We start from the raw sequence: 26,871 nt of genomic DNA on the forward strand, positions 1-26,871 counted from the left end.
ACAGGCCCTCAGAGTGGCTCTTTGAAAGAAAGAACACGGGACACCTGGGTGGCTCAGTTGGTTAAGCCACTGCCTTCGGCTCAGGTCATGATCCCAGGGTCCTGGGATCGAGTCCCACATCGGGCTCCTTGCTCAGTGGGAGCCTGCTTTTCCGTCTGCCTCTGCCTGCCACTCTGTGTGCCTGTGCTCACTCGGACAAATAAAGTCTTTAAAAAAAAGAGAAAGAAAGAAAGAAAGAACACTCATTCAGCTGTAGTCCCCCAGAAACAGAAAATCCATCTCACTATGTTTCCATGTTGATGGCATTTTCACATTTGTCAGTTTCCTCTCCTTCCTGAGATCACAAGTCTATTAAGGACAATCCAGCAGGATGGGTAAAAGAATGGTTCTGCAGTTGTCAGGCTTGGGTTTAAACCCTGGTTCTGACCTTTGCTAGGTGTCTGACTTGCATTCAAGTTATTTAACCTCCTTAGTTTCCATGATAGTAATATGGGACCTTAAAAAAGAACTGAGGGACACCTGGCTGGCCCAGTCAGAAGAGCATGCAACCCTTGATCTCAGGGTCATGAGTCTGAGCCCCACATTGGGTGTAGAGATTGCTAAAAATAAATAAATAAATAAATAAATAAATAAACTAAAGGGAAAAAAAAAGGAATTATGAAAACTAATTGAGATAATGCATGTAAAGCACTTAGTCCAACACCTAGGGTTAAGTTAGACCACCACAAATGCTATTTGCCACTGCTGCTGTTCTTGTTACTATTATTAACACTGTCAAAAAATATCTTATTTCCTTGCCTCTTATTACCTCTGAAGACCTCATGAGTTCAGAGTTCAGCAACTTCTTTTCTTTAAAGTTAGATAACAACATTTTAGGCTTTGCACACTGCCATGGTCTCTCTATGGGAACTACTCAACTCTGCCTTTGTAGCCTAAAAGCCGCATTGGACAATACATAAATGAACAGGTACAACTGCATCCCAATAAAATTTTATTTATAACAACAGACAGCACACCAAATATGACCTGCGGGCCAGTTTGTGGACCCCTAGCCTAGATGACTGCATATGCAAATTGCATGTGATTTCCACGTACTGCATACGTTCGCATAGCCTATGCAACATGTTATCAGATTAAAAAGAGATTTACTCTTAGTATAGTAACAAACACTTCCTTTTTTTCCCCTATTTGCTGTTATATTCTCTGTAACTGACTTGGCAGACCCAGAAGACCTGGAAGACCCCAAAAGTGACAGAAACTCAGTCTATCAAAGGTCATAAGAAAGTTTCACCACAGCATTGTCTTGGTACAGATGTTAGGCCTTTATTACTGACCAAAAGCTAGTGGCTTCCTCTAATCTAAACAAAATTATATTTAGCAGCCAGGTTTTCTTCATTGTCTTAGTTTCTTTTCTACCCTCATTATTTTCCAACTTGCTGCAGGAAAACAGTAACAAGGAAATAAAGAATATACTGCTCTTTCTTTAATCGTATTTATAACTAATTCATAAATCCCTTCCCAGCACCATGATCAGCAGACACACTGTGCAAACCAATTGGAATCACATTCAGCATATTCCTACTAGCAGCTTCTTTCTGTTGAACCCCAGCCTTCTGTGTTGCTTCTGCCCTCCACCCCCTACCCAGCTCCCTTCGCTGCAGGGAGGGCCCAGGACAGAGGCAGCAGCATGATGGCCAGCCCTCTGCTTGGGAGTCCAACCCCACCCTCCGTGGGTGTAGGGCTTGACAACATGGACAGAATATACCAAAACCACAGTCGGCTGCACTCACCTGCAGCTGGAGGCTCAGGGCCCTGTGCTTCACAGCTGACGCAAGCAGGGCGTGGCCCACACGCACCTGTCCCAGTTGCTGCCTCCACTGGCTCCACCACAGCCTGCCAAAGAGCAAATCAAAGATGGAACCAGTCAAAAAAAGCCACCCAGAAAAGAGAAGGGCAGGGAAGGACCCTTGGCTCAAGTCCCTATCCCTCTCTGTGCCAGTCATCTTGACTGACATCTGCTGGAGCCACTGTTGGGGGGAAAAAAAAAACAATAGAGAAATAGATCTAGAATAGCCAGTTAAGGGTTGGAAACTGATGGTTCCTAAGGTTCCAGCCTTAAAAACTACAGACATGGGATGCCTGGGTGGCTCAGTGAGTTAAAGCCTCTGCCTTCGGCTCTGGTCATGATTCCAGGGTCCTGGGATCGAGTCCCGCATCGGGCTCTCTGCTCAGCAGGGAGCCTGCTCCCCCCCACCCCCACTCTCTGCCTGCCTCTCTGCCTACTTGTGATTTCTGTCTGCCAAATAAATAAATAAAATCTTAAAAAGAAAGAAAGAAACTACAGACATGCTCTATTTGGAACTACAGAGGTTTGAAAAATGTATTTATGAATTACTGCCAACTTTAAAAAACGAGGAGATTTTGCAGAATAATCTGCAAAAACCATGGCTTTTAGATTTCTAGTCTTGGCTTCTTTTCTGCTTATTTTCTAATTAGCTGTAGGAAAATAGTAGTGAGGAAATGAGAGTTTGCAACTTTTTTTTTTTCCCCCACAGAAACACTCACTTTGCTCAGTTACTCTAACCTAGGAAAATCTTTCAGTCCTCCTAATCTGGGCCAGGCATAGCTGCATCACTCACTTCAAAATCTCAAACAATCTTGCATTACTACTTATCTTTTTAAGCATTTAGAGAATTACAAGTTTCCTGGATGCAGCCCCAGCACCCAGTACAGTACTAGGAAATTTTAAGCTCCCAATAAATACACACTAAATAAATAAAATTATGTAAAAATATCTCCCACAGACTCTAATAGAAATGCATACTTTTTAAGCATTTAAAAATATTTTCCAGGATGCCTGGATGGTTTGGTCGGTTAAGCATGTAACTCCTGATTTCAGCTCAAGTCATGATCTCAGGATCCTGGGATCAAGCCCCCCAAGTCGGACTCCCTGTTCAACGGGGAATCTGTTCCTCCCTCTCTTCTTTGCCCCTCTCCCCAACTCATGCTCACTCTCCCTCTAATAAATATCTTTTTAAAAATTTGCCAAATAAATTTTAAATAAGTTATTTAAAATAAAGAATTTTGAGGTGTACTGATGTTCTAGATACTGTGTTAAATACTTTAGATATTACCATACTTATTTCCCATGACAACCCTGAAAGATACTTACTGGTGTGCCTGTCTCACACATGAGGAAAGTGAATTGTGGAGGGGTGAAAGGACCCAACACTGCACTGACATGGATTTGACCGCGTCAGTCTAACTGCAAAGTTTCTGCCCTTTTCCATACTACACAGAAAATCTAGCTCATTTGAGCTTTTAATATGCTGCCATTCAGGACGCGGAAGGACCATCAGAGATAACGCATAGCAGGATCAGTCCCATTATAAAGTAGCTCATTGTTACACATGTCTGGCTTTTGAAGTCATCTAACTCATGTCCCTCTGAAGTGCGCACAGAGCTGACAAAAGGCTGGGCAGGGCAGTTAAAAGCATGGGCTCTGGCATCAGAAAGATGGGTAGGTGAGCCCTATTTTGCCGAATACAGCTTATATGAGCTTGGGCAAGTTACTCAACCTTTCTGAGACTCGTGTGTATCTTCATCTTTACAAAAACAGTATTTAGTTTACGGTGATGATTATATGAGACTTTACATTAGAAAAATTAACACACACAAACTCAACACAGGGTTTAGAACACAGCGAGTACTCAATTAGTGTCACTTCTGATTGTGTGAAAACCTGATTGTATAGTTGAACAAGTTGTCAATAAATATTTATTAAGCATCAATTATGTCTGAAGCACTATTTTTAAGGTGGGTTTTTATGCTTTGTGAGACAAGGCTGAGGTAAGACGATGGCTGCTAACCTGTAGGGCGAAGGAGCGCACTCACCACAAAATACTCCGCTGCCTAAACTCTTGGGCAGTGGTCTGCATCTGAAGTTTGGTTCTACGAAAAACCACGTAGATCAGCCACGACTTCCAGGCCTGCCGCATCTTTTGCCTTGCATCTAGATGCACCAAAAAGATTTTTAAAAAGAAGGGAGAGATACATTACTCTGGGTTATGATAAAAGCTCATGGGCATTTTGTATTCATCCCTCCTTTTGAAGATCTAAATTCCTCCGGGCTTCAAGTGCCCCCTGGTGGAGAAGTTGTGAAGCTCTACAAAATAAATAAGGATGCAAGCACACATGAAGAATGGCTCTATGAGGGATGACATTTATAAAACAGGAAAATCAATATACTGCACTGTTCAGAAACCTTTTGTTTTAAAGCCCTTATTTTTAGAAATATGTTCTATAATATTTACAGATAAAATAATGTGAATAACAAAAATCAGAGAAGTGAGACTGGTCTGAGTTGGTAATTGTTGAAGCTGGATGACAGGTACATGGAGGTTCACTACTTCATCTTTTAATTTTGTAAATATTTAAGATTTTCCACAGTATAAAGTTAAAGGAGAAGAAGAAATCATGTCATAAAACTTACTGTTTGAAACGATAACTGTAAAGTAGAATAAGCAAGAAAAAAAAAACACGATACCATTTATATCTGCTTGAAAAACAGAATAAAAGGGACCAGTAATGATCCTGGAGAAAAGAGACTTTACTAGATATGGGAACTGCAAAGGTCCATAGGTTTCCCTTTGCGGTAATCCCACTTTCATTATCAATCACTAATGAAATAAATTTCTATTCTTTTTACAACAAAAAGGAGAAAGCAAAATTATGTCAACCATTTTCAGGAGATTCTCCACATGTGATTAGCAGGATGAGAACTATATTTATATTTCATAGCAATTGACAAGTCAAGTCAAAACATGGAGAACTTAACATGTAGCTTCCTCAGGCCCCTTAGGCAATGGTGCTGTGTATAGAGTTTGGGTTCCTGAGTGAGACAAACCAGGTTTTATTTATTTTTTTTTTAAAGATTTTATTTTCTTACTTGACAGACAGAGATCACAAGCAGGCAGAGAGGCAGGCAGAGAGAGAGGGGGAAGCAGGCTCCCTGCCGAGCAGAGAGCCCGATGTAGGGCTCGATCCCAGGACCCTGAGATCATGACCTGAGCCGAAGGAAGAGGCTTAAACCACTGAGCCACCCAGGCGCCCCACAAACCAGGTTTTAATATGAACTTGTCATTGAGCTGAGTAACCTCGCAGAAGTTCCACATCTCCAAAATGGCGCCTTCCTTAAAGGTGTATTTGCCAAGAGTAAATGAGATCATTGATAAAAAGTGTCTCCAAAAAATACAAGCTGTTATTTTCTGAGGGTGGTACCAAAGAATCTGCATTAAACAGGTTTTTTTTTTAAAGATTTTGTTTATTTATTTGACAGAGAGAGAGATCACAAGTAGGCAGAGAGGCAGAGAGAGAGAGGAGGAAGCAGGCTCTCTGCTGAGCGGAGAGCCTGATGTGGGGCTCGATCCCAAGACCCTGAGATCATGACCTGAGCTGAACGCAGAGGCTTAACCCACTGAGCCACCCAGGTGCCCCCAAGAATCTGCATTAATGGTCTCTGCCCTGATTCTGGACAATCTGAGAAGCACAGTTCCCTAAGGTCTGAAAGTACTTGCTACTTTTTTATATAACAGTACGAGAGTGACTGAAAACTATAGAACGCTCATGAAAAAATGGAAAAACATTTCATGCTCATTGATTAGAAGAACAAATATTGTTAAACTGTCTATACTTCCCAGAGCAATATATACATTCAATGTAATCCATATCAAAATACCATCAACGTTTTTCACAGAGCTGGAACAAATAATCCTAAAATTTGTATGGAACCAGAAAGACCCTGAATAGCCAAAGGAAAGTTGAAAAAGAAAACCAAAGTTGGGGGCATCACAATTCCAGACTTCAAGCTCTATTACAAAGCTGTAATCATCAAGACATTATGGTGCTGGCAAAAAACATACGCACAGATCAAAGGAACAAAACAGAGAACCAAGAAATGGATCTTCAACTCTATGATCAACTAATCTTCAACAAAGCAGGAAAGACTATCCAATGGGAAAAAAAAAAAGAAAAGTGTTTTCAACAAATGGTGTTGGGAAAAATGGGCAGCCACACATAGAAGAATGAAACCGGACCATTTTCTTACACTATACACAAAAATATACTCAAAATGGATGGAAGACCTAAACATGAGCCAGTAATCCAACAAAATCCTGGAAGAGAACACAAGCAGCAATCTCTTTGACCACAGCTGGCCGCAGCAACTTCTAGCTAGATATGTCTCCAAAGGCAAGGGAAATAAAGGCAAAAACGGGCTATCAGGACTCCATCAAGATAAAAAGCGTTTGCGCAGCAAAGGAAATAGTCAACAAAACCAAAAGACAACTTATAGAATAGGAGAATATATTTGCATATGTTTCAGATAAAGGGTTAGTATCCAGAATCTATAAAGAACTTACCAAACTGAACACCCAAAGAACAAGTAATCCAATAAAGAAATGGGCAAAAGATAAGAACAGACATTTCTCCAAAGAAGACATACAACTGGCCAGCAGACACATGAAAAAATGCTCCACAGCTCTCAGCATCAGGGAATAAATACAAATCAAAACCACAATGAGATACCACCTCACACCAGTCAGAATGGCTAAAATTAACAAGTCAGGAAACAAAAAATGTTAGCCAAGATGTAGAGGAAGGAGAAACCTCTTATACTGTTGGTAGGAATGCAAGCTATTGCAGCCACTCTGGAAAACAGTACGAAGGTTCCTTAAAAAGTTAAAAACAGAGCTACCCTACGACCCAACAACTGCACTACTAGGTATTTACCCCAAAGATACAAATGTAGTGATCCAAAGGGGCACCTGCACCTCAAAGTTAAAGCAGCAGTGTCCATAATAGCTGGAAAGAGTCCAGATGTCCACTGACAGATGAATGGCTAAAGAAAATGTGGTGTATATATACAATGGAATACTATTCAGCCATCAAAAAATGAAATCTGGGGCGCCTGGGTGAGTCAGTGGATTAAAGCCTCTGCCTTCAGCTCAAGGCATGATCCCAGGGTCCTGGGATGGAGCCCCGCATCGGGCTCTCTGCTCAGCAGGGAGCCTGCTTCCTTCTCTCTCTGCCTGCTTCTCTGGGATCTCCGTCTGTCAAACAAATAAAATCTTAAAAAAAAAAAAGGAAAGAAAACATTTCTCACTGAATGAAACAGAATTATAAATATTAAAATCAGAGGGGTGCTTAAAGGTAACTTAATTACAGTAAGTGTTTGTGTTAGAACAAAGGAAAGGCCTCAAATCAATCTCAGCTTGCATCTTAAGAAACTAGAAAAGAAAAGAGCAAATTAAAACCAAACCTTGCAGAAGTGAGAGAATATAAAAACAGGAACAAAAATCAAGGAACTTGAAAACAGAAAATCAACAGAAAATGAATATAGAAGCTGGTTATTTGACAAGATGGATAAAACTGATAAAGCTCTAGCCACACTTACAAAAATTGAAGGCTAAAGACATAAATGATCAATATTAGGAATGAAAGGAGTTATCACTACAGATCCTACAAACATTAACACTATAATAATGGAATAAATACTTCAAATGACTCTATACCATAAATCCAACAACATATTTAAAATGGACCAATTCTGGGGCACCTGGGTGGCTCAGTGGGTTAAGCATCTGCCTTTAGCTCAGGTCATCATCTCAGGGTCCTGGGAATGAGTCCCACATCGGGCTCTCTGCTCAGCAGGGAGCCTGCTTCCCCCTCTCTCTCTGCCTGCCTCTCTGCCTACTTGTGATTTGTCAAATAAGTCAATAAAATCTTTTATAAAATAAAATGGACCAATTCCTTGAAAAACAAATTACCAAAACTCATTCAAGAAAGAATAGGTAGGGGCATGTGGGTGGCTCAGTGGGTTAAAGCCTCTGCCTTCGGCTCAGGTCGAGCCCTGCATCGCATCCGGTTCTCTGCTCAGCGGGGAGCCTGCTTCCCTCTTTCTCTGCCTGCCTCTCTGCCTACTTGTGCTCTCTTTCTGTCTGTCAAATAAATCAATAAAATCTTTAAAAAAAAAAAGAAAGAAAGAAAGAATAGGTAACCTAAACAGTCTTACATCTACTCAAAAACTTGAATTCAAAGTTCAAACTTCTTCAACAAAAGAAAACTCCAGACCCAGAAGAATTCACTAGAGAATTTTACCAAATATTTAAGAAAGAAATACTATGAATTCTACAAATCCTTTTTAGAAAATAGAAGACAATGAAACACTCCCTAACTCATTCTTTGAAGCCAGTATTACCCCAAACCAAAATCAGACAAAGACATTATAACAAGAGAAAAGTATAGGTCAATATCCTCATGAACAGAGATGTAAAAATACTTAACAAAAAAGTTAGCAAATTGAACCCAGCAATATATGAAGAATGGCATTAATCTGAGGAATATAAGGCTGGTCCAAAATCTGAAAATTGCTCTGTTTCACCATATTAATGGACTAAAAAGAGCAGTGGATCATCTCAATAGATACTGGAAAAAATCTTTGACAAAATTTAATGCCTCTTACTGATAAAAATACTCAGAAAACTAGGAACAGAACTTAACCTGACAAACGACATCTATACAAAACATACAGCTAACAACATATTTAATGATTAAACACTGAATGCTTTTCCCTTAAGATCAGAACAAGGCAAGGATGTCCACTCTGACCACTCCTATTCTATTAGAAGCTCTAGCCAATGTAATAGAAATAATCTGCAAAGGAAGTTATAAAACTCTCTCTGTTCACATATCACTTAACTATCTGCATAGAAAATCCCACAGAAGAGCACATGGGTGGCTCAGTGAGTTAAGTGTCTACCTTTGGCTCAGGTCATGATCCCAAGGTCCTGCAGGGAGTCTCCCTCTGCCCCTCTCCCAGCCTGTGTTTCCTGTGCTCACACTCCTCAAATAAATAAATAAAATCTTTTTTAAAAAAAATCCCATGGAGGGGCACCTGGGTGGCTCAGTGTGGTTAAAGCCTCTGCTTTCGGCTCAGGTCATGATCCCAGGGTCCTGGGATCGAGCCCCGAGTCGGGCTCTCTGCTCAGCAGGGAGTCTGCTTCCTCCTCTCTCTCTGCCTGCCTCTCTGCCTACTTATGATCTCTGTCTGTCAAATAAATAAATAAAATCCTTTAAAAAAAAAAGTTTTAAACAATTTTAAAAATCCCATGGAATCTACAAAAAGCTTCTATAACTAATGAACTTAGCAAGGTTGGAAAACATTGGAAAAAATCTTTGTGACTTTGAAGCAGGTGGAGTTCCTATAGTATCAAAAACACAATCCATAAAAAAATTGGATTTTATTAAAATTAAAAACTTTTTCTCTGCAAAGACACTGTTAAGAGAACGAAAAGACAAAGAGAGAGAGAGAGAATGAAAAAACAAGCCACCTTCTGGAAGAAAGTATTTGCCAATCATGCTTTTCACAAAAAACTTGTAATCAGAACATGTTTTTAACAAAACTCAACAAGAAAACCACCAATTTAAAAGGACAAAAGATCTTGAACAGACTCTTCACCAAAAAGAGATATAAAAAGCAAGTAAGCATAGGAAAAGATACTCAACATCATTAATCATTAAACACAAATTACAGCCTAAATGAAATACTTCCACACACCTATTTGTATAGTTAAAAACTTTATTTTAAATGGCAATACCAAGTGCTGGTAAAATGCAAAACAAGTAGAACTCTCATAAACTACTGGTAGGAATGCAAAATGGTACAATCAGTACCATTTGGGAAACAGTTTGGCAGCTTCTTATAAAGTTAAATATACAACTACTGTAAGATCCCAGCAATCTTATACCTAATCACACTAGATAATTATGCCTATATAATCCACCCAAGAAAAGTATTCACATGGGAAACTATACACAAATGTTTATGATTTGTAATTCATAGTTGTCTAAAATGGAAACAACTCAGATGTCCTTCAATCAGGGAATGGATAAACAAACCTTCATACACACCTACTACGCAGTATACAGAATACTACTCAGCAATATAAAGGAACGAACTACTGATACATGCAACAACTCAGATGAACGTCCAATGCATTATGCTAAGTTGAAAGAAGGCAGCATCAAAATACTACCTACTAAATGTTTCCTTTTATATGGCCTTCTAGAAAAGGAAAGTCTATGGTGATAACTGATCAGTGGTTGCCAGGAATCAAGTGTGAAGGGAAGGTGTCACAGAAGGTTAGCACAAGGTCAGGAGTGATGGAACTTTCTGTCTCTTGACTGTGGCAGTGGCTACACAGCTACGCATTCCTCAAAACTCAAAGAACTACATACCAAAAAGAGTGATTCTTACTTTGTATAAATTAAAAAGGACACAACACAACATAAGCAACTTACCAGCTAAATACTGAAACAATGCACCTGCCTCAGGAACAGCTTCTCACATTTTGGGAAAATAGACAAGGGAAGGAAGAACCCACAGGAGAGAAGGGAACACTATACGGGGAAGATGATACTTGAAATGGGCCCACTGGAAGAACCGCAGGGGCAAACATGGAAAGATATAAAAGTACATATCCAGTGTGGCAAGGGCATACGGTGTATGCAAGGTAAAGAAGAGAAAAGGTGAAGACCTTGTATGCTATACTAAGGAGTGCTGACTTTATCAGCAAAGAGGAGCCAAATGAATTTATATGCCCAGGAGTGACATGATCTTACCTATGTCTTACCACTATTATGACCGTGTGGACAATGAGAAGGGGAAGAAAATAAACACAGAGAGATGAAAGAAGAGGAACTTATAAAACTTTGGGGGAAAAGATGAGGATTAATTGGGCAGTAAGTGAAAAAAAGATGAATGCAAGTGACACGTCGGAGAGCCGTATTATAAACACAGATGAATGAATGACATGAGGCATGAGGAATGGATAGACCATGCCTTAGTAAGGTTTCCCACTTAGCTAGGAAAAGTAGGAGGAAAAGCAGATCTAAATGTGGGGCAGTTAAGTTTTATTTGTAACTTGCTGAGTTTGAGGTGGCTGTAAAGCATCCACGTGAAATGGGTATGAGACAACTGCTAATGCAGGCAGAACTATCATTCTGAAACTCAGTGCCTTTTTCTCTTAGACTCCCAATATAGGTCTCTGGACTCAACTCACAGAGGAACCAGATACTGACCAGAGCTAAACTGGCCACAAGATCACTAAAGGGCAACCTGGACAAAGAAGACTAGAAGTGAGCACTGCAACTTGACACATGACAGCTAGACAGACAACCACCCCAGGTGCTGTGGGAGGGCAAGAAGAGCCAGTTCACAGAAATCATGCTTAAATGAGTTGCAGGTGCCAAAACCATGCCATATGGAGAAAACCAGAGGGATATGACCATACAGGAGTTCTTGCTCAGAGATAAAGATTCTGGATAATAGGAAAGGGGATCAAACAAATGTTCCCTTTGACCTGGAGTTATTTTCTCTCAGAGGTAATGTATTTGTCTTCCCCAAGAGCTTCTGTAAAAGTAAATGTGGGCTCTCAGGAAACTAGGAAAAAGAAAGGGCCTTCCTCAACTTGATAAAGAATATCTACAAAAAGCCTATATCATACTTAATGATAAGAAACTCAAAATTTTCCCACTAAGATCAGGTACAAGGCAGAAATGACCCCTCTCAACTACCTTTCTTTTTTCAAAGATTTATTTTTACTTATTTTAGAGAAAGAGAGGGGCAGGGTGGGGGGGTAAAGGGGCAGATGGAGAGGAAGAGAGAACCACAAGCAGACTCTGTGCTGAGTGCACAGCCCAACACAGGGCTCAATCCCAAGACCAACTGTGAGATCAAACCTAAGCTGAAACCAAGAGTTGGACACTTAACTGACTGTGCCACCCAGGTCCCCACAACTACTGCTTTCCAACATCATACTAAAAGTTCCAGCTAATGCAACAAGAAAAAGCAATAAAAGGTATAAAGATTGGGAAGAAAGAAGTAAAATTGTCTTTGTTCACAGTAAAACTGTCTGTATAGAGAATCCAAAAGAACTGATAAACAAACAAAATTCCTGGAACCTATTAAGCAATTCATAGCAAGGCTGAGATACAAAGTTAATATAAAAAAGTTAATTGCTTTCCTATATACCAGCAATGAACAAATGGAATTTGGAACTGAAAGCACAATAACATTTACATTAGCACCCTCAAAAATGAAATACTCAAGTATAAATCTAACAAAATGTATGCAATGTCGATATAAGGAAAACTGCAAAACTCTGACAAACAAAATCAAAGAACTACATAAATGGAGGAATATTCCATTTTCATGGATAGGCAGACTCAATATTATCAAAATGTCAGTTCTTCCCAACTTGATCTATAGATTCAAAGCAATCCTAAACAAAATCCCAGAAGGTTATTTTGTGGGTATCAACAAACTGATAAAAAGTTTACATGGGAGAGACAGAAGACCTAGAATAGTCAACACAATAATTTTTTTTAAAGATTTTATTTATTTATTTGACAGAGATCACAAGCAGGCAGAGAGGCAGGCAGAGAGAGAGGAGGAAGTAGGTTCCCTGCTGAGCAGACAGCCTGATGCGGGGCTCGATCCCAAGATCCTGGGATCATGACCTGAGCTGAAGGCAGAGGCTTTAACCCACTGAGCCACCCAGGCACCCCAAGCCAACACAATATTAAAGAAGAACAAGGTTGAAGGAATGATACTATCGGACCTCAAGACTTACTATAAAGCTACAGTAATTAAAACAAAATTACATTGGTGAAGGAACTGACAAACTGATCAATGGAACAGAAGAGAGGGCCCAGAAGCAGACCCATGTAAATACCAGGTCGTTGACAACTTATCTTTGACAAAGGATCAGGGGCAATACAACGGAGCAAAAACAGTCTTTTCAACAAATAGTGCAAAAACAAATGGACTTAGACACACACACACACACACACACACACACACACACAAAGAATCTAGACACAGATTAGATACAGATCTTACATTCTTCAGAAAAATTAACTCAAAATGGATTACTAGCCTAAATGTAAAACACAAAACAATGAAACTCCTTGACAATAACATAGGTGAAAATTCAGATGACCTTGGGAGTGATACAACATAAAAAGCATGATCCATGAAAGAAAAATTTGATGAGCTGGATTTTAATGAAATCGTTTTGGGGTGCCTGGGTGGCTCAGTCATTAAGCATCTACCTTCAGCTCAGGTCTCCTGGGATTCAAGGTCCCACTCAATGATCTCAGGGTCCTGGGATTCAAGCCCTGCATCAGGCTCCCTGCTGGGTGGGAAGCCTGCCTCTCCCTTTCCCACACCTTCTGCTTGTGCTTCCTCTCTCACTGTGTGTGTCTCTCTGTCAAATAAATAAATAAAATCTTTAAAAAAAATTTAAAATGTCTGTTTTGCAAAAGACAATGTAAAGAGAACGAGAAGACAAGCCAAAGACTGGGAGAAAATATTTGCAAAAGACACACTGTTACAAAATATACAAAGATTTCTAAAAACTCAACAAGAAAATAATCCAACTTGAAAAATGGACAAAAGATACCTCAGCAAAAAATACAGCTAGCAAATAAGCACATGAAAAGATACACCAGGTCATATGTCATCAGAAAATAAAAATTAAAACAAGATACCACTACACACCTATTAGAATGGCCAAAACCCATAACACTGTCAACACGAAATGCTGGTAAGGATAGGGAGCAACAGACACTCATTCATTGCTAGTGGGAATGCACAATAGCACAGCCACTCTGGTAGACAGTTTGGCAGTTTCTTACAAAACTAAACATACTCTTATCATATGACCCAGCAACTGCAATCCTTGGTATTTATCCAAAGGAGATGAAAACTTATGTCCATACAAAAACCTGCACATGGAAAGTTTTATTTGTAACTGCCAAAATTCAGAAGCAATCAAGATGTCCTTCTCAGAAATGGATAAATTGTGGTACATCCAGACAAGGGAATATTATTCAGCACTAAAAAGAAATGAACTATCAAACCATAAAAGATAAGGAGGAACCTTAAGTGCAAATACTAAGTAAAAGAAGCCAATCTGAAAGGGTTATATACTATATGATTTCAATCATATGACATTCTGGAAAAGGCAAAACTATGAAGACAGTAAAAGGTTGCTGGGTGCAGGGAAGATGGGTGCTTGGATGGGCACCCAGGTGGTATGTTGGTTATCATCCAACTCTTGGTTTTGGCTCAGGCCATGATCTTGGGATTGTGGGATCGAGCCCCACACTGGGCTCCATGCTCTGCATGGAGTCTGCTTGAGATTCTCTCTCCCTCTTCTGCCCCTCCCACTCATGTTCTCTCTCAAATAAATAAATCTTTAAAAAAAAAAAAAGTTGCCAAGGGGAGGAGATAAGCTAAATAGGCAGAGCACAGAAGATTTTTAGAGCACTGAAAATACTGCATGATACCATAATGATCAATACATGCGTATAAAAGGGAAAACACTAAGAGTGAGCCCTAGTATAAACTACGGACTTTGAGTGATTATGATATGTTGATGTGGGTTCACTGTAACAGACGTACCGCTTGGTGAGTGATGTTGATAGTGGGAGAGACTACGAATATTTGGGGGAAGAGGTATACGGGTAATCACTCTATCTGCCCTTAATTTTGCGCTATGAACCTAACAAAAACTGCTCTCAAAAAATTAAGTCTTCATATAAGAAAATCAAATAAACAAAGGCATTTTCTTTAGACATGTACTTCCTTTTCTCACCATGATTCTCAGCTCTGATGTACTTGATCCTCATCTCTTGCTGCTTATGCACGTAGGTCCTCCAGGTCTGGAACATCAGGTTGTACAAGTAATATCTGAGGAGGGGGAAAAAAAAGTAAATGGCATTTTTAAAAAATGTTTATTTATTTATTTATTTATTAGTTTATTTATTTATAATCTCTACACCCAACATGGGGCTTGAACTCTGCTCCACAGACTGAGCTACTCAGGTGCCCCAAGTGGCATTTCTTTAAACCAAAAAAACTCCTGGGATGCGTGGGTGGCTCAGTCCGTTAAGCCGCTGCCTTCAGCTCAGGTCATGATCCCAGGGTCCTGGGATCGAATCCCACATTGGGCTCCTTGCTCAGTGGGAGCCTGCTTCTCTCTCTGCCTCTACCTGCCACTCTGCCTGCTTGTGCTCTCTCTCTCTCTCTCTCTGACAAATAAATAAATATGATCTTTAAAAAAAACAAAAAACAAACAAAACTCCTAATTCAATATACCCAGTCCATTCTGTACTCAGAAAGTAACATGGATACTTCTAATACAAAAAAGCGATATCTATATCTTTTTAATTTTTTTTTAAATTTTATTTATTTATTTGTCAGAGAGAGTGAGCACAGGCAGACAGAGTGGCAGGCAGAGGGAGAAGCAGGCTCCCCGCTGAGCAAGGAGCCCGATGCGGGACTCGATCCCAGGACGCTGGGATCATGACCTGAGCCAAAGGCAGCCGCTTAACCAACTGAGCCACCCAGGCGTCCCATCTTTTTAATTTTTTTAAAAGATTTTATTTATTTGACAGAGAGAGATCACAAGTAGGCAGAGAGGCAGGCAGATAGAGAGAGGGGGAAGCAGGCTCCCCGCAGAGCAGAGAGCCTGATGCGGGGCTCGATCCCAGAGCCCTGAGATCATGACCCGAGCCAAAGGCATAGGCCTAACCCACTGAGCTACCCAGGAACCCCGCCATATCTGTATCTTTTTTTTTTTTTTTAAAGATTTTATTTATTTATTCGACAGAGAGAGAGATCACAAGTAGGCAGAGAGGCAGGCAGAGAGAGTGAGAGGGAAGCAGGCTCCCTGCCGAGCAGAGAGCCCGATGCGGGACTCGATCCCAGGACCCTGAGATCATGACCTGAGCCGAAGGCAGTGGCTTAAACCATTGAGCCACCCAGGCGCCCCCATATCTGTATCTTAAGCTAAAATTTTATTTCCCATAGTCACAGTGAAACCTGTTCTCCTTGATGGAGAGTTGTTCTCCTCACCTTACAGTATCACTAAGGAAAAATAGACTTTGAATTGTATGCGAATAACTTCACATTCTCCTTACCTTACAGTATCACTAAGGAAAAATAGACTTTGAATTGTATGCGAATAACTTCACATTCTCCTTACCTTACAGTATCACTAAGGAAAAACAGGCTTTGAATTATATGAGAATAATTTCACCTTCAGCATTCACAAAGCTGTGACATTTGGAGTGACAGTCACACCGTTATTACCTTAATCATCCACATTATATAAAACATTACCTCTCTTCTGCACTAAACATGGTCAATGACACTTTTCCTTTGTCTTTTCCTTCTCAATACATACACTATACACATTAAGACTGTCAGTCCCTCCTTATTTTCTATCCCATTTCCTAAGACTTGATTTCTTTTCTCTTAAGATTTTACTTATTTATTTGAGAGAGACACAGCAAGAGAGTAAACACATGCAAGGGGAGTGGGAGAGGGAGAAGCAGGTTTCCCTCTGAGCAGGAAGCCCAATCCAGGCCTCAATCCCAGGACCCTGGGATCATGACCTGAGCCAAAGGCAGTCGCCCCGGAAGACTTGATTTCATATTCTACAAGCTTATTAGAATGATTCAACATTGTCTTTATTTTATCTGAAATATCCACAAATCAGAAACCCTGACCCAAAGAACCTAAATAAAGAAGTGATTATGAGAGTAAATACTATTTTTAAAAGATGCAATGTGTAAGATACATTAATTTTTTATTGTGTAAAAAAGGTATAAAATGTGTATTTGATAGAATTCCAATTTTTACTTTTTCCTCTAGTTATCCCTGGGAGTACCAATGTCAAGATTTAGTTTTTTCTTTCTATTTCTACTTTCTTAATGTCCCATATCAGGCAAATATTTTCTCCTACAATCAATAAAATTTGAAACAACTTATTATTTTAAAAACATGGAACACTCTCAGAATTAGAAATTATACATAAGTGAGAGTCAGTGAGAAAACCCTATTCAAATCATTAACAAGAGCAATACATAATGGTTACTTAAAGAGGTATCTCTGTGTGTGTGTGCCCACACATACATGTGCTTGGGTTTAATTTAGGACTTTGATCTTATTCTAAAAAAAGAGTTTGAAGAAAAACAGAAATAGGATTCAAAACTTTTCTCCAACCAATGCGATCCATCATATTAACAGAATGAAAGGAAAGAATCATAGGGTAACCTCAACAGACAGAGAAAAAGCATTTGACAAAACTCAACAACCATAAATGATAAAAATATTTAACAAATTATGGATAGACCAGACACATCTCAATATAATAAAGGCCATATATGACAAGCCCACAGCTAACATCATACTCAAAGGAGAAAGGCTGAGAGCTTTTCCTCTAAGATGAGGAACAAGACAAAAGTGTCCTCTTTCACCACTCCTATTTCAACATAACATTTGAAGTCCCAGTCAAAGCAATCAGTAAAGAAAAACAAATAAAAGGCATCAGAATTGGAAAGGAAGAAGTGAAATTATCTCTATTTGTAGGCGACATGATTTTATATACGGAAAATCCTAAAGACTCAGACCTAAAACTATTTAATAAAAAATTCAGTAAACTTGGCAGGATACAATATTAACACACAGAAATTAGTATCATTTCCATACATGAACAGTGAACTATCTGACAAATCAACTCCATTTACAGTAACATCAAAAACAATAAAATACTCTGTAATAAATTTAACCAAGGAGGTGAAAGATCTCTATTCTGAAAACTATACAACACTGATTAAAGAAATCAAAGACACAAATAAATGGAAAGGTACCCCATATTCATGGATAGGAAGAACTAATATTATTAAAATGTTATTAAATTATGTAATTTAGTTACATAATTAAATGTTAATATTATTAAAATATTATCAAAGTTATTAAAACGATACTACCAAAATCCATCTATAGATTCAATGTAAATTCTATCAAATTCCAGTAGCATTTTCTACAGAAGTAGAACAATCCAAAAATTTCCATGGGCCCACAAAAGATCCAAAATATCCAAAGCAATTCTGAGAAAGAAGAACAAAGCAGGAAGCATCACAATTCCTGATTTAAAGCTATACTATAAAGCTACAGTAATCAAAGCCGTATGGTACTGGCATTAAAAAAAAAAAAAGAAAAACAATGGAACAGAATCAAAAGCCCAGAAATAAACCCAAGTATAAATGGTCAACTAATATTTGACAAAGGAGCCAAGACTACTCAATGGAGAAATGACAATCTTTTCAAAAAATGGTGCTAGGAAAATTCAATATGCACGTGTAAAAGAATGATACTAGAGCCCACCTTAAATCACTCACAAAAATTAACTCACAGTGGATTAAAGACTTAAATGTAAGACCTGAAACCATGAAACCCCTAAAAGAAAATACAGGAAAAGAGCTCCTTCACATGGGTCTTAGCAATGATTTTTTTGATCTGACACCTAAAGCATAAGCAACGAAATCGAATGTAAACAAATGGGACTCCACCAAACCAAAAAAACTTCTGTACAGCAAAACAATCAACAAAGTGAATAAGATAATCTATGGAATGGGGTAAAAATATTTGCAAACCATAGGATTTGATAAAGGATTAATATTCAAAATATATAAAGAACTCATACAACTCGAGAGCAAAAATACCCCCAAATACTCCAATTAAAAAATAGGCAAAGAGGGGCACCTGGGTGGCTCAGTGGGTTAAAGCCTCTGCCTTCGGCTCAGGTCATTATCCCAGGGTCCTGGGATCAAGCCCCGCATCAGGCTCTCTGCTCAGCAGGGAGCCTGCTTCCCTTCCTCTCTCTGCCTGCCTCTCTGCCTACTTGTGATCTCTGTCTGTCAAATAAATAAATAAAATCTTTTAAAAAAAATAGGCAAAGAAACTGAATATAGACATTTTTCCAAACAGGATATATGAAAGGCCAACAGGTTCATGAAAAGATGCTCAACATTACCCATCATAAGGGAAATGCAAATCAAAACCACAAGGAGCTATCACCTCGTACCTGTTAGAACGAACTATCGCCTCACACCTCACACCTGTCACATCATCAAAAAGACAAGAGATAACAAATGCTGGCATGAATGTAGAGAAAAGGGAGTATTGTTCAGTTAGTGGGACTGTAAATTGCTATAGCTACTATGGAAAACAATATAGAGGATCCACAAAAAATTAAAAGTAGAACTACCAAGTGTGTAAACCTGGCGATTCACAGACATGTACCCCTGGGGCTAATAATACATTATATGTTAATAAAAAATAAAAAATTTTAAAAAAAGTATTGATTTAAAAGTAGAACTACCATATGATCTGGCAATTTCACTTCCGGGAATATATTTGATATAAATGAAAACATTAACTTGAAAAGGCATTTGTACTCCCATGTCACAGCAGATTATTTATAGCCAAGACATGGAAACAACGTAAGTACCTAAGTGTCCACGGATGGGTGAATGGATGCAGTTGTAGTGTGTGTGTGTGTGTGTGTGTATATATATATATATATATACACACACACACACACAATGGAATAAAAAGCAAAGAAATCCTGCCATTTTTGACAACATGGATGAACCCTGAAGGCATGATACTGAGTGACTAAGTCAGATAAGGACAAACACTCTATGATCTCACTTACATGTGGAGTCTAAAAGCAAACACAAAAAACTTATAGAAAAAGATCATATCAGAGATCAGATCAGATCAGAGGCAGGGGTGGGAGAGGGAACTGGGGGAAAGTGGTCAAAAGGCACAAACTTCTAATTATAAAACAGAGAAGTACTGGAGATGAAATGTACAACATGATGCCTATAGTTACAACTGCTGTATGATATATATGAAAGTTGTTAAGAGAATAACTCCTGGGATGCCTGGGTGGCTCCGTTGGTTGGGCATCTGTATTCGGCTTGGGTCATGGTCCCGGGGTGCTGGGATCGGGCCCCACATTGGGCTCGGGCCCTGCGTTGGGCTCCCCACTCAGTGGGGAGTCTGCTTCTCTCTCTCCCTCTGCTCTTCTACCTGCTTGTGCTCATTCTCATTCTCTCTCTCTCTCTCCAATAAATAAATAAAAAATACTAAAAAAAAAAAAAAGAAAGAGAGAGAGAATAACTTCTAAGACTTTCTAACTAAAAAAGCTTTTTTTATAAAAAAAAATTGTATTTATTTATTTGAGAGAGACAGAGAGAGAGAGAGAAAAAACATGAGTGGGGGGAGGGGCAGAGGGAGAAGGACAAACAGACTCCCTGCTGAACAGGGAGCCCAGTGCAAGTGAGATCCCATGACCCGGAGATCATGACCTGAGCTGAAGTCAGATGCTTAACAGAATGAGCCACCCAGCTCTTTTCTTTTTTTCCCATTTCTTTTTATTGTGTCTGTATGAGATGATGGATGTTAATTAAACTTACTCTGGTAATCATTTCACAAGTCAAACCTTTACGCTGTACATTTAAAACTCATACAGTGATAATATGTCAACTATATGTCAATAATACTGGGGGCAAAAAACTTTTTCCTCTTGGGGTGCCTGGGTGGCTCAATTGGCTGAGTGTCTGACTCTTGACTTTGACTCAGGTCATGGGATTGGGCCCTATGTCAGGCTCCCAGCTCAATTCTCTCCCCGTCTCTCTCTGCTCACACTTTTCCTCTCTCTCTCAAATGAATAAGTGAAGCTTTGGAAAACAAACACCAAAAATCTCTCACCTTTTGACCAGAAACATGCTAACAATTAACTACTTAATAATGTGTATCGATAAAATTCAAGTAATAGAACATGAAACCTGACCTGTAGTGACAGTCTGCTCGAACACAGAGTTTCCACTCTCGCTGGAAAACCCACCACTCTTCTTTCCATTCTTCAAAGGCCTTCCGAAGTATTCTTTGCTCATAGTAAAACCTTCAGCAATAAACGAAAATCAGAGATCCATGATTATGTGGGAGCTGGTATTTATTTCCAAATTAGTTTCATATTGCCTTTACTCTCTCATAGAAAAGCATGGCTCATTATTTGACAATACCAGAATAGAATAAAAATATGTTTTTCAGACCAAAATCTTTGAACTATTTAAATTAGAAAGAAAACTAAAAAATGTTATAGTACAGATCTTACCAATTAGAGAGGTTAAAGTAAAATAAAAATCTGACTTTCCAAATTTGTTTCCCTTCATCAGACTAAAAAATATTTTTTATTAGTAAAAAGCTGTAGCTACACTTCCATTTACATATACAGGAGATTAAAAATTATTAGTAAATGCCTAATGGTATTCCTAGTACTTACAGGAACACAGCATATTAGTTTAACTGAAATTTAGCCAGAGGAGTTATAAAAACAGCCAAAGAGAGGCAGAGGAAATAAAGGGGTGAAAGCTGATTAGAAAGAAAGAGCAATGGCAGACTGCATTGATGTTAACAGGCACTGTCGAGGTGACTGATAACTCAAGAACTTCGTGCCTGTCGGTCACTTTGAATTTCTATTCACGGTTCTGCAGAACTGTGTCCTTTAACTAACATGCCCTTCCTCCTCGCCACTCATGGCTTCTTCTAGCTAGCAAAAACAGGGAAATTCACTTCACTATTGTTCATGATAAAAATTAAAAAAAAAAAAGAAAATTGTAAGAATGCCCCTCAAAGTGGATAGGTTAAATTCAATCAATAACATCTAGTCATTTTTTAATGAAGTAGAGCTAAGTGCAACTGAAATGGAGAGATGTTCCAGGAAAGGTGTTAGGTGAAAAGATAAAGCTACCTCATAGTATGTATGACACCATTTTTTAAAAAATTTTTTTATTTTTTTATAAACATGTAATGTATTTTTATCCCCAGGGGTACAGGTCTGTGAATAGCCAGGTTTACACACTTCACAGCACTCACCATAGTACATACCCTCCCCAATGTCCATAACCTCACCCCCGTCTCCCGACCCCCCTCCCCCCAGCAACCCTCAGTTTGTTTTGTGAGATTAAGAGTCACTTATGGTTTGTCTCCCTCCCGATCCCACCTTCTTTCATTTATTCTTCTCCTACCCTCCTAACCCCCCATGTTGCATCTCCACTTCCTCATATCAGGGAGATCATATGATAGTTGTCTTTCTCCAACTGACTTATTTCACTAAGCATGATACCCTCTAGTTCCATCCACATCGTGTATGATACCATTTTTAAAAATTAATTTTTTTACTTCTAGTACCCATATGTTGGAATTAATACATACTAAATTTATATATATCTACATATGAATATAATGTATGTACACATATTTGTATACATACATAAAAACATCTACATGTACATGCATGCATTGTGTGTACATATATAAATGATTATATTATACATATTAAAAGCCTAAAAAGGTTTCCAGTATACCCAACTATTACCAGTGGTTATCTCTCAGGGAGAGATTGATTACAGGAGACCCCTGTTTCCTATTACACGTCTATATTTGAAAATTTTTTAAACAACTCTGTTCATGACTTAGAAAAATTTTAATGGAAATGAACCACTTGCATTTGCATATGTACTTCCTTCTACCAACTACTACTGTCCACCTACCTCCTTCCTTCCCCAAACCCTACTAAAATAACAGCCCATATATTTCGAGGGGTAAGCCCACGAAGACAGAGATAGGAGCAACGATGATAGACAAGAGATGTCAACAAATTTTAGATGACAGAGAGCAGGCAGGCGAGGGGCACCTGAATCAACAGATCAGAGAAAGCAGAGGAATCGAGGCACACCCAGCTGGTGGCACAGACAGAAAAAGCAGGGAACACGAGGCATCAGGAACAGGGGAGCCCAGCTGGAGATGAAAACATAGGATGGCTGGCAGGCATAATCAGTTAGGCCCCAGGTCCTGTTATTTACCCAAGCAGAGATTCAGGTTTCTCTCTGGAGAGGCTGAACAGAGGGCCACTGGACTGAAGAATACCATGTAGAGCTCTGGAGAGGGTCTTCAATGGCGTCCACATACTCAACAGTGAGACGCCCATTCCCTCTCCTCTGCCTAGAGCCAAACTTATAACCACCACCACCCGCCACCAAGCCACTCAACCCTAGAAGGAGTTTGGAGGATTCCTCTCCTCTGGGGAAAATCGATCAATTTAAGGGAAAGGCTTTTTATTATTATTATTTTTTTAAGATTTTATTTATTTATTTGAGTGAGAGAGAGAGAGAGCGAACGCACACAAGCAGGGGGAGCATCGGAGGGAGACAGAAAAGGCTGACCGCAGAGCAGGGAGCCCACTGCGGGGCTTGACCCCAGGACCCTGGGATCATGAACTGAGCCAAAGGCAGACACTTAACCGACTGAGCCCCTCAGGTGCTCCCAGGGAAAAGGCTTTTAGATACTGACAACTGAACGCTCCCCAGTGAAACAGTCTTGTCTCTGCCTCAAAAACCTAAAGTGAAGCCTTCAATTTACAAGTCCCTGTGCATACACAGAGAAGCCTCCAAAATTAATATTTTAGTGCTTAACTCTTAAATATGAACAGACAACAAAAGGGTCTTTTGACATTTAGGAAAAGGCTCCCATTTGAGACAGTGCCCAAAAGAACAGAGAAAAAGGGGCTCAGGAGAAACAGACAATATAAGCAAAAATCTTAAAAACAAATTGCTACATTAACCTAAAAAAATTATGAACCTTCAGGGTGCTATGCTTTTAAAAATATTCAGAGAACAAAACGAGATGCAGGAAATTTAAAATAGGACAGCAGAAATTAAAAAAAAAAAATCCACAGATGGGTGAAACAAAAAGGTGATTGGCCTCATACACCAAGTAAGGACTACGGTTTTACACTCTCTCAGCCTGTAGGGAAGCCACCTACCACATGAGCACAGGAGAGACAGGACTTGATCTACTCAGAATACCTGTGGTGAAGAGACTGACTGGAGCAGGGCTGGAAGCAGGAGACCAGTGCGGTCACCAGAGTCATTCAGGGGAGACACAATGATCACTGGAGGTTCTGAAGAGAGGTGGAGTCTGAACACATTTGAAAACTGAGTCACCACAATTACGGCACTGGCATTGCAGACTGGGGTGTGAGAGAGTAAGAGAGGTCAGAGGTGACTCCCAGGCTTCTCACCTGAGTTCCTGGAAAGATGGGAGTTTCCATTAACAGAAGGAGAAAACTTGGGAGAGATGTTTGTGGGGATGATCTAGATTTTGGTTTTGAACATACTAAGTTGTGACATCTATTAGACAAAATGGATTGTTATGTATGTAGCAGTCTGGACAAGAGGGAGGTCTGGGAGGGGTGTATATATTTGGGAATCATCCTGAGAGCTGATGAGACTGTCACGGTTGTGAGGTTCCACAGAAGCAGTGCAAAGATGATGTAGTGACCTTAACGAAAACAGTTCTGGTGGAGGGCCAGTCTAAAGCCTAGTAGGATGGACTTGAGAGAGACTACAAATCCATACTCTGTGTTGGAGACAGAGTAAGGCCAGGGGAGTTGAGGTAAAGGGGAGCAAAGAGACGGAGGCACTAGCTGCAGGAGGACGTATGGTCAAAGAGATTTTTTTTTTCAGGTTGAGAGAAATAAGGGTATATGCTGGTGCAAATGACCCAGTAAATGGCAAAAAACTGAGGCAGAAAAGAGAAAAAAACTGCTTGGGTAATGGCCTTGAGTAGGCACAAAGAAAACGGTGCAAAAGCCAAGGATTTTGCCGCAGATGAGAGCAAGGACAATTCACCTGCCTAACGGTAGGGAAAGCAGCTTGCACAGTAAAAGATGTTGGAGGTGGGTGGATATGGTGGAGGGAGCTTATGCTGGTCTCCTCTGTGTCTTGTCTTTCTCTCTCTTTTTTCTTTTTTTAAAGATTTTATTTATTTATTTGAGAGAAAGAGTGAGTGAGACAGAAAACACATGAGTAGGGGCAGAGGGAGAGGGAGAAGCAGACTCCCTGCTGAGCAGGGAGCCCAATGCAGAGCTCAATCCCAGGACCCTAGGATCATGACCTGAGCCAAAGGCAGACACTTAGCCGCCTGAGCCACCCAGGCACCCCTCTTCTGTTTTGTTTTGTTTTTTAAGATTTTATTTATTTATTCAACAGACAGAAATCACAAGTAGGCAGAGAGGCAGGCGGAGAGAGAGGAGGAAGCAGGCTCCCTGCCAAGCAGAGAGTCCAACTCGATCCCAGGACCCTGGGATCACAACCTGAGCCGAAGGCAGAGGCTTTAACCCACTGAGCCACCCAAGTGCCCCTCTTTTTTTTTTTTAAATTAAATATTTTTATTTATTTATTTTAGAGAGAGAGAGAGAAAGATCACAAGTAGGCAGAGAGGCAGGCAGAGAGTGGTAGGGGGAGCAGGGTCCCCACCGAGCAGAGAGCTTGACGCAGCGCTCAATCCCAGGACCCTGAGATCATGACCTGAGCCGAAGGCAGAGGCTTAACCCACTGAGCCACCCAGGTGCCCCTCTTCTGTTGTTTCTATCAAGAAAGTAGGAAGCAAGGCCATTAGCTAAGAAATCTTAGGAAGAAAGCTTGGTGAATTAAATACTATAGAAGGACATGACTGTTTTACCTACTTCTCAAGTTAGTCAAAAAAACTGTTTAGGGGGCACCTGGGTGGCTCAGTGGGTTAAAGCCTCTGCCTTCGGCTCAGGTCATGATCCCGGGTCCTGGGATCGAGCCCTGCGTCAAGCTCTCTGCTCTGTGGGGACCCTGCTCCCCCTACCACTCTCTGCCTGCCTCTGCCTACTTGTGATCTCTCTGTCAAGTAAACAAATAAAATCTTAAAACAAAACAAAACTGTTCAGATCTTCTCTTCAGGAAAGTAAGTGACTACCTCACATTTAAGACTACCTTATATATGGACATATACTGCATTATTTTTGGTCATTTTGGTTCAGTTTATTAATGATAAAACAATGCCAGTTAATAAAAGTTAAAACAATCTCCAAGAACATAAAGGCATTATTCTGCATTTTCTGGTATGAATTAATTCTCCTCTAATATTCCTAAAAGTGAGGAAAAACATGAAAAAAGACCAAAACAAACAAAAAAGCAAACATCAATATGTCCAATCTTCCCCAAAGTAACAACCAACTTACTTGATATAAAAAGAGATTACAAAATGAAAAAAAAATAATTAAAAAAAAAAGAGATTAAAAAAAAAAAAAAAAAGAGATTATAACTTAAAGAAAAAACCCAAAACACCCCCCCTAAATTTCTAAGTCAACACAGTATCAGAATTCTAATTCTGGTAGATGCTTAGAGAACAAGCAGTATTCTTACTCTCTCATTTATGGTCCAGAGCCATAACTTTTCCCCAGGTCAAATAATTAGCTAGGGCCTGGGCTAGGCCCCAAACTCAGGTCTCCCAAATTCCAGTCCAGTATCATTCCTCCAGACCCTGCTACCACTCATGAGCAAAGAAAGTAAAGAGTGTAACAGGATGATTTTATTTTTTTTAAAGATTTCATTTTTTTATTTGATAGAGAGATGACAAGTAGGCAGAGAGGCAGGCAGAGAGAGAGGGAATCCAGGCTCCCTGCTGAGCAGAGACAGCCTGATGCGGGACCCGATCCCAGGACCCTGGGTTCAAGACCTGAGCTGAAGGCAGAGGCTTTAACCCACTGAGCCACCCAGGCGCCCTAACAGGATGATTTTAAAGCAGTATAACAGACATTGGTCACTAGCTAACAGAACACCCACTGTCAAGCCTCTGCCTCCTCATGGGCATCTGGTGCAGAAGCTGGAAAGGTTTCTCTCCCAGCCTCCTCTGTAGCAAAAGGCAGTCAGTAACATAGCTCAGACAATGAGGCAGAAGCAGAGGGGCACCCTGCTCAGCGGGGAGCCTGCTTCCCCCGTGCTCTCTCTCTGCCTGCCTCTCTGCCTACTTGCAATCTCCCTCTGTCAAATAAATAAATAAAACCTTTAAAAAAA

The 26,871-nt window shown here is 39.9% G+C and overlaps 1 protein-coding gene across 1 annotated transcript in view; it reads right to left on the bottom strand.

The window, feature by feature from the left end:
* SFI1 (SFI1 centrin binding protein) overlaps window positions 1-26,871 on the bottom strand; it is a gene marked incomplete at its 5' end in the record, with an annotated part of 92,227 nt that overhangs the window by 48,021 nt on the left and 17,335 nt on the right. Inside the window, 4 exon segments of the mRNA XM_080820882.1 lie at window positions 1,791-1,893; window positions 3,895-4,012; window positions 14,721-14,815; window positions 20,775-20,885. Coding sequence (XP_080677008.1) covers window positions 1,791-1,893; window positions 3,895-4,012; window positions 14,721-14,815; window positions 20,775-20,885 — 427 coding nt within the window.

This window comes from Martes martes (genome assembly GCF_963455335.1).
Source record: "Martes martes genome assembly, chromosome: 13".
NCBI lineage: Eukaryota > Metazoa > Chordata > Mammalia > Carnivora > Mustelidae > Martes > Martes martes.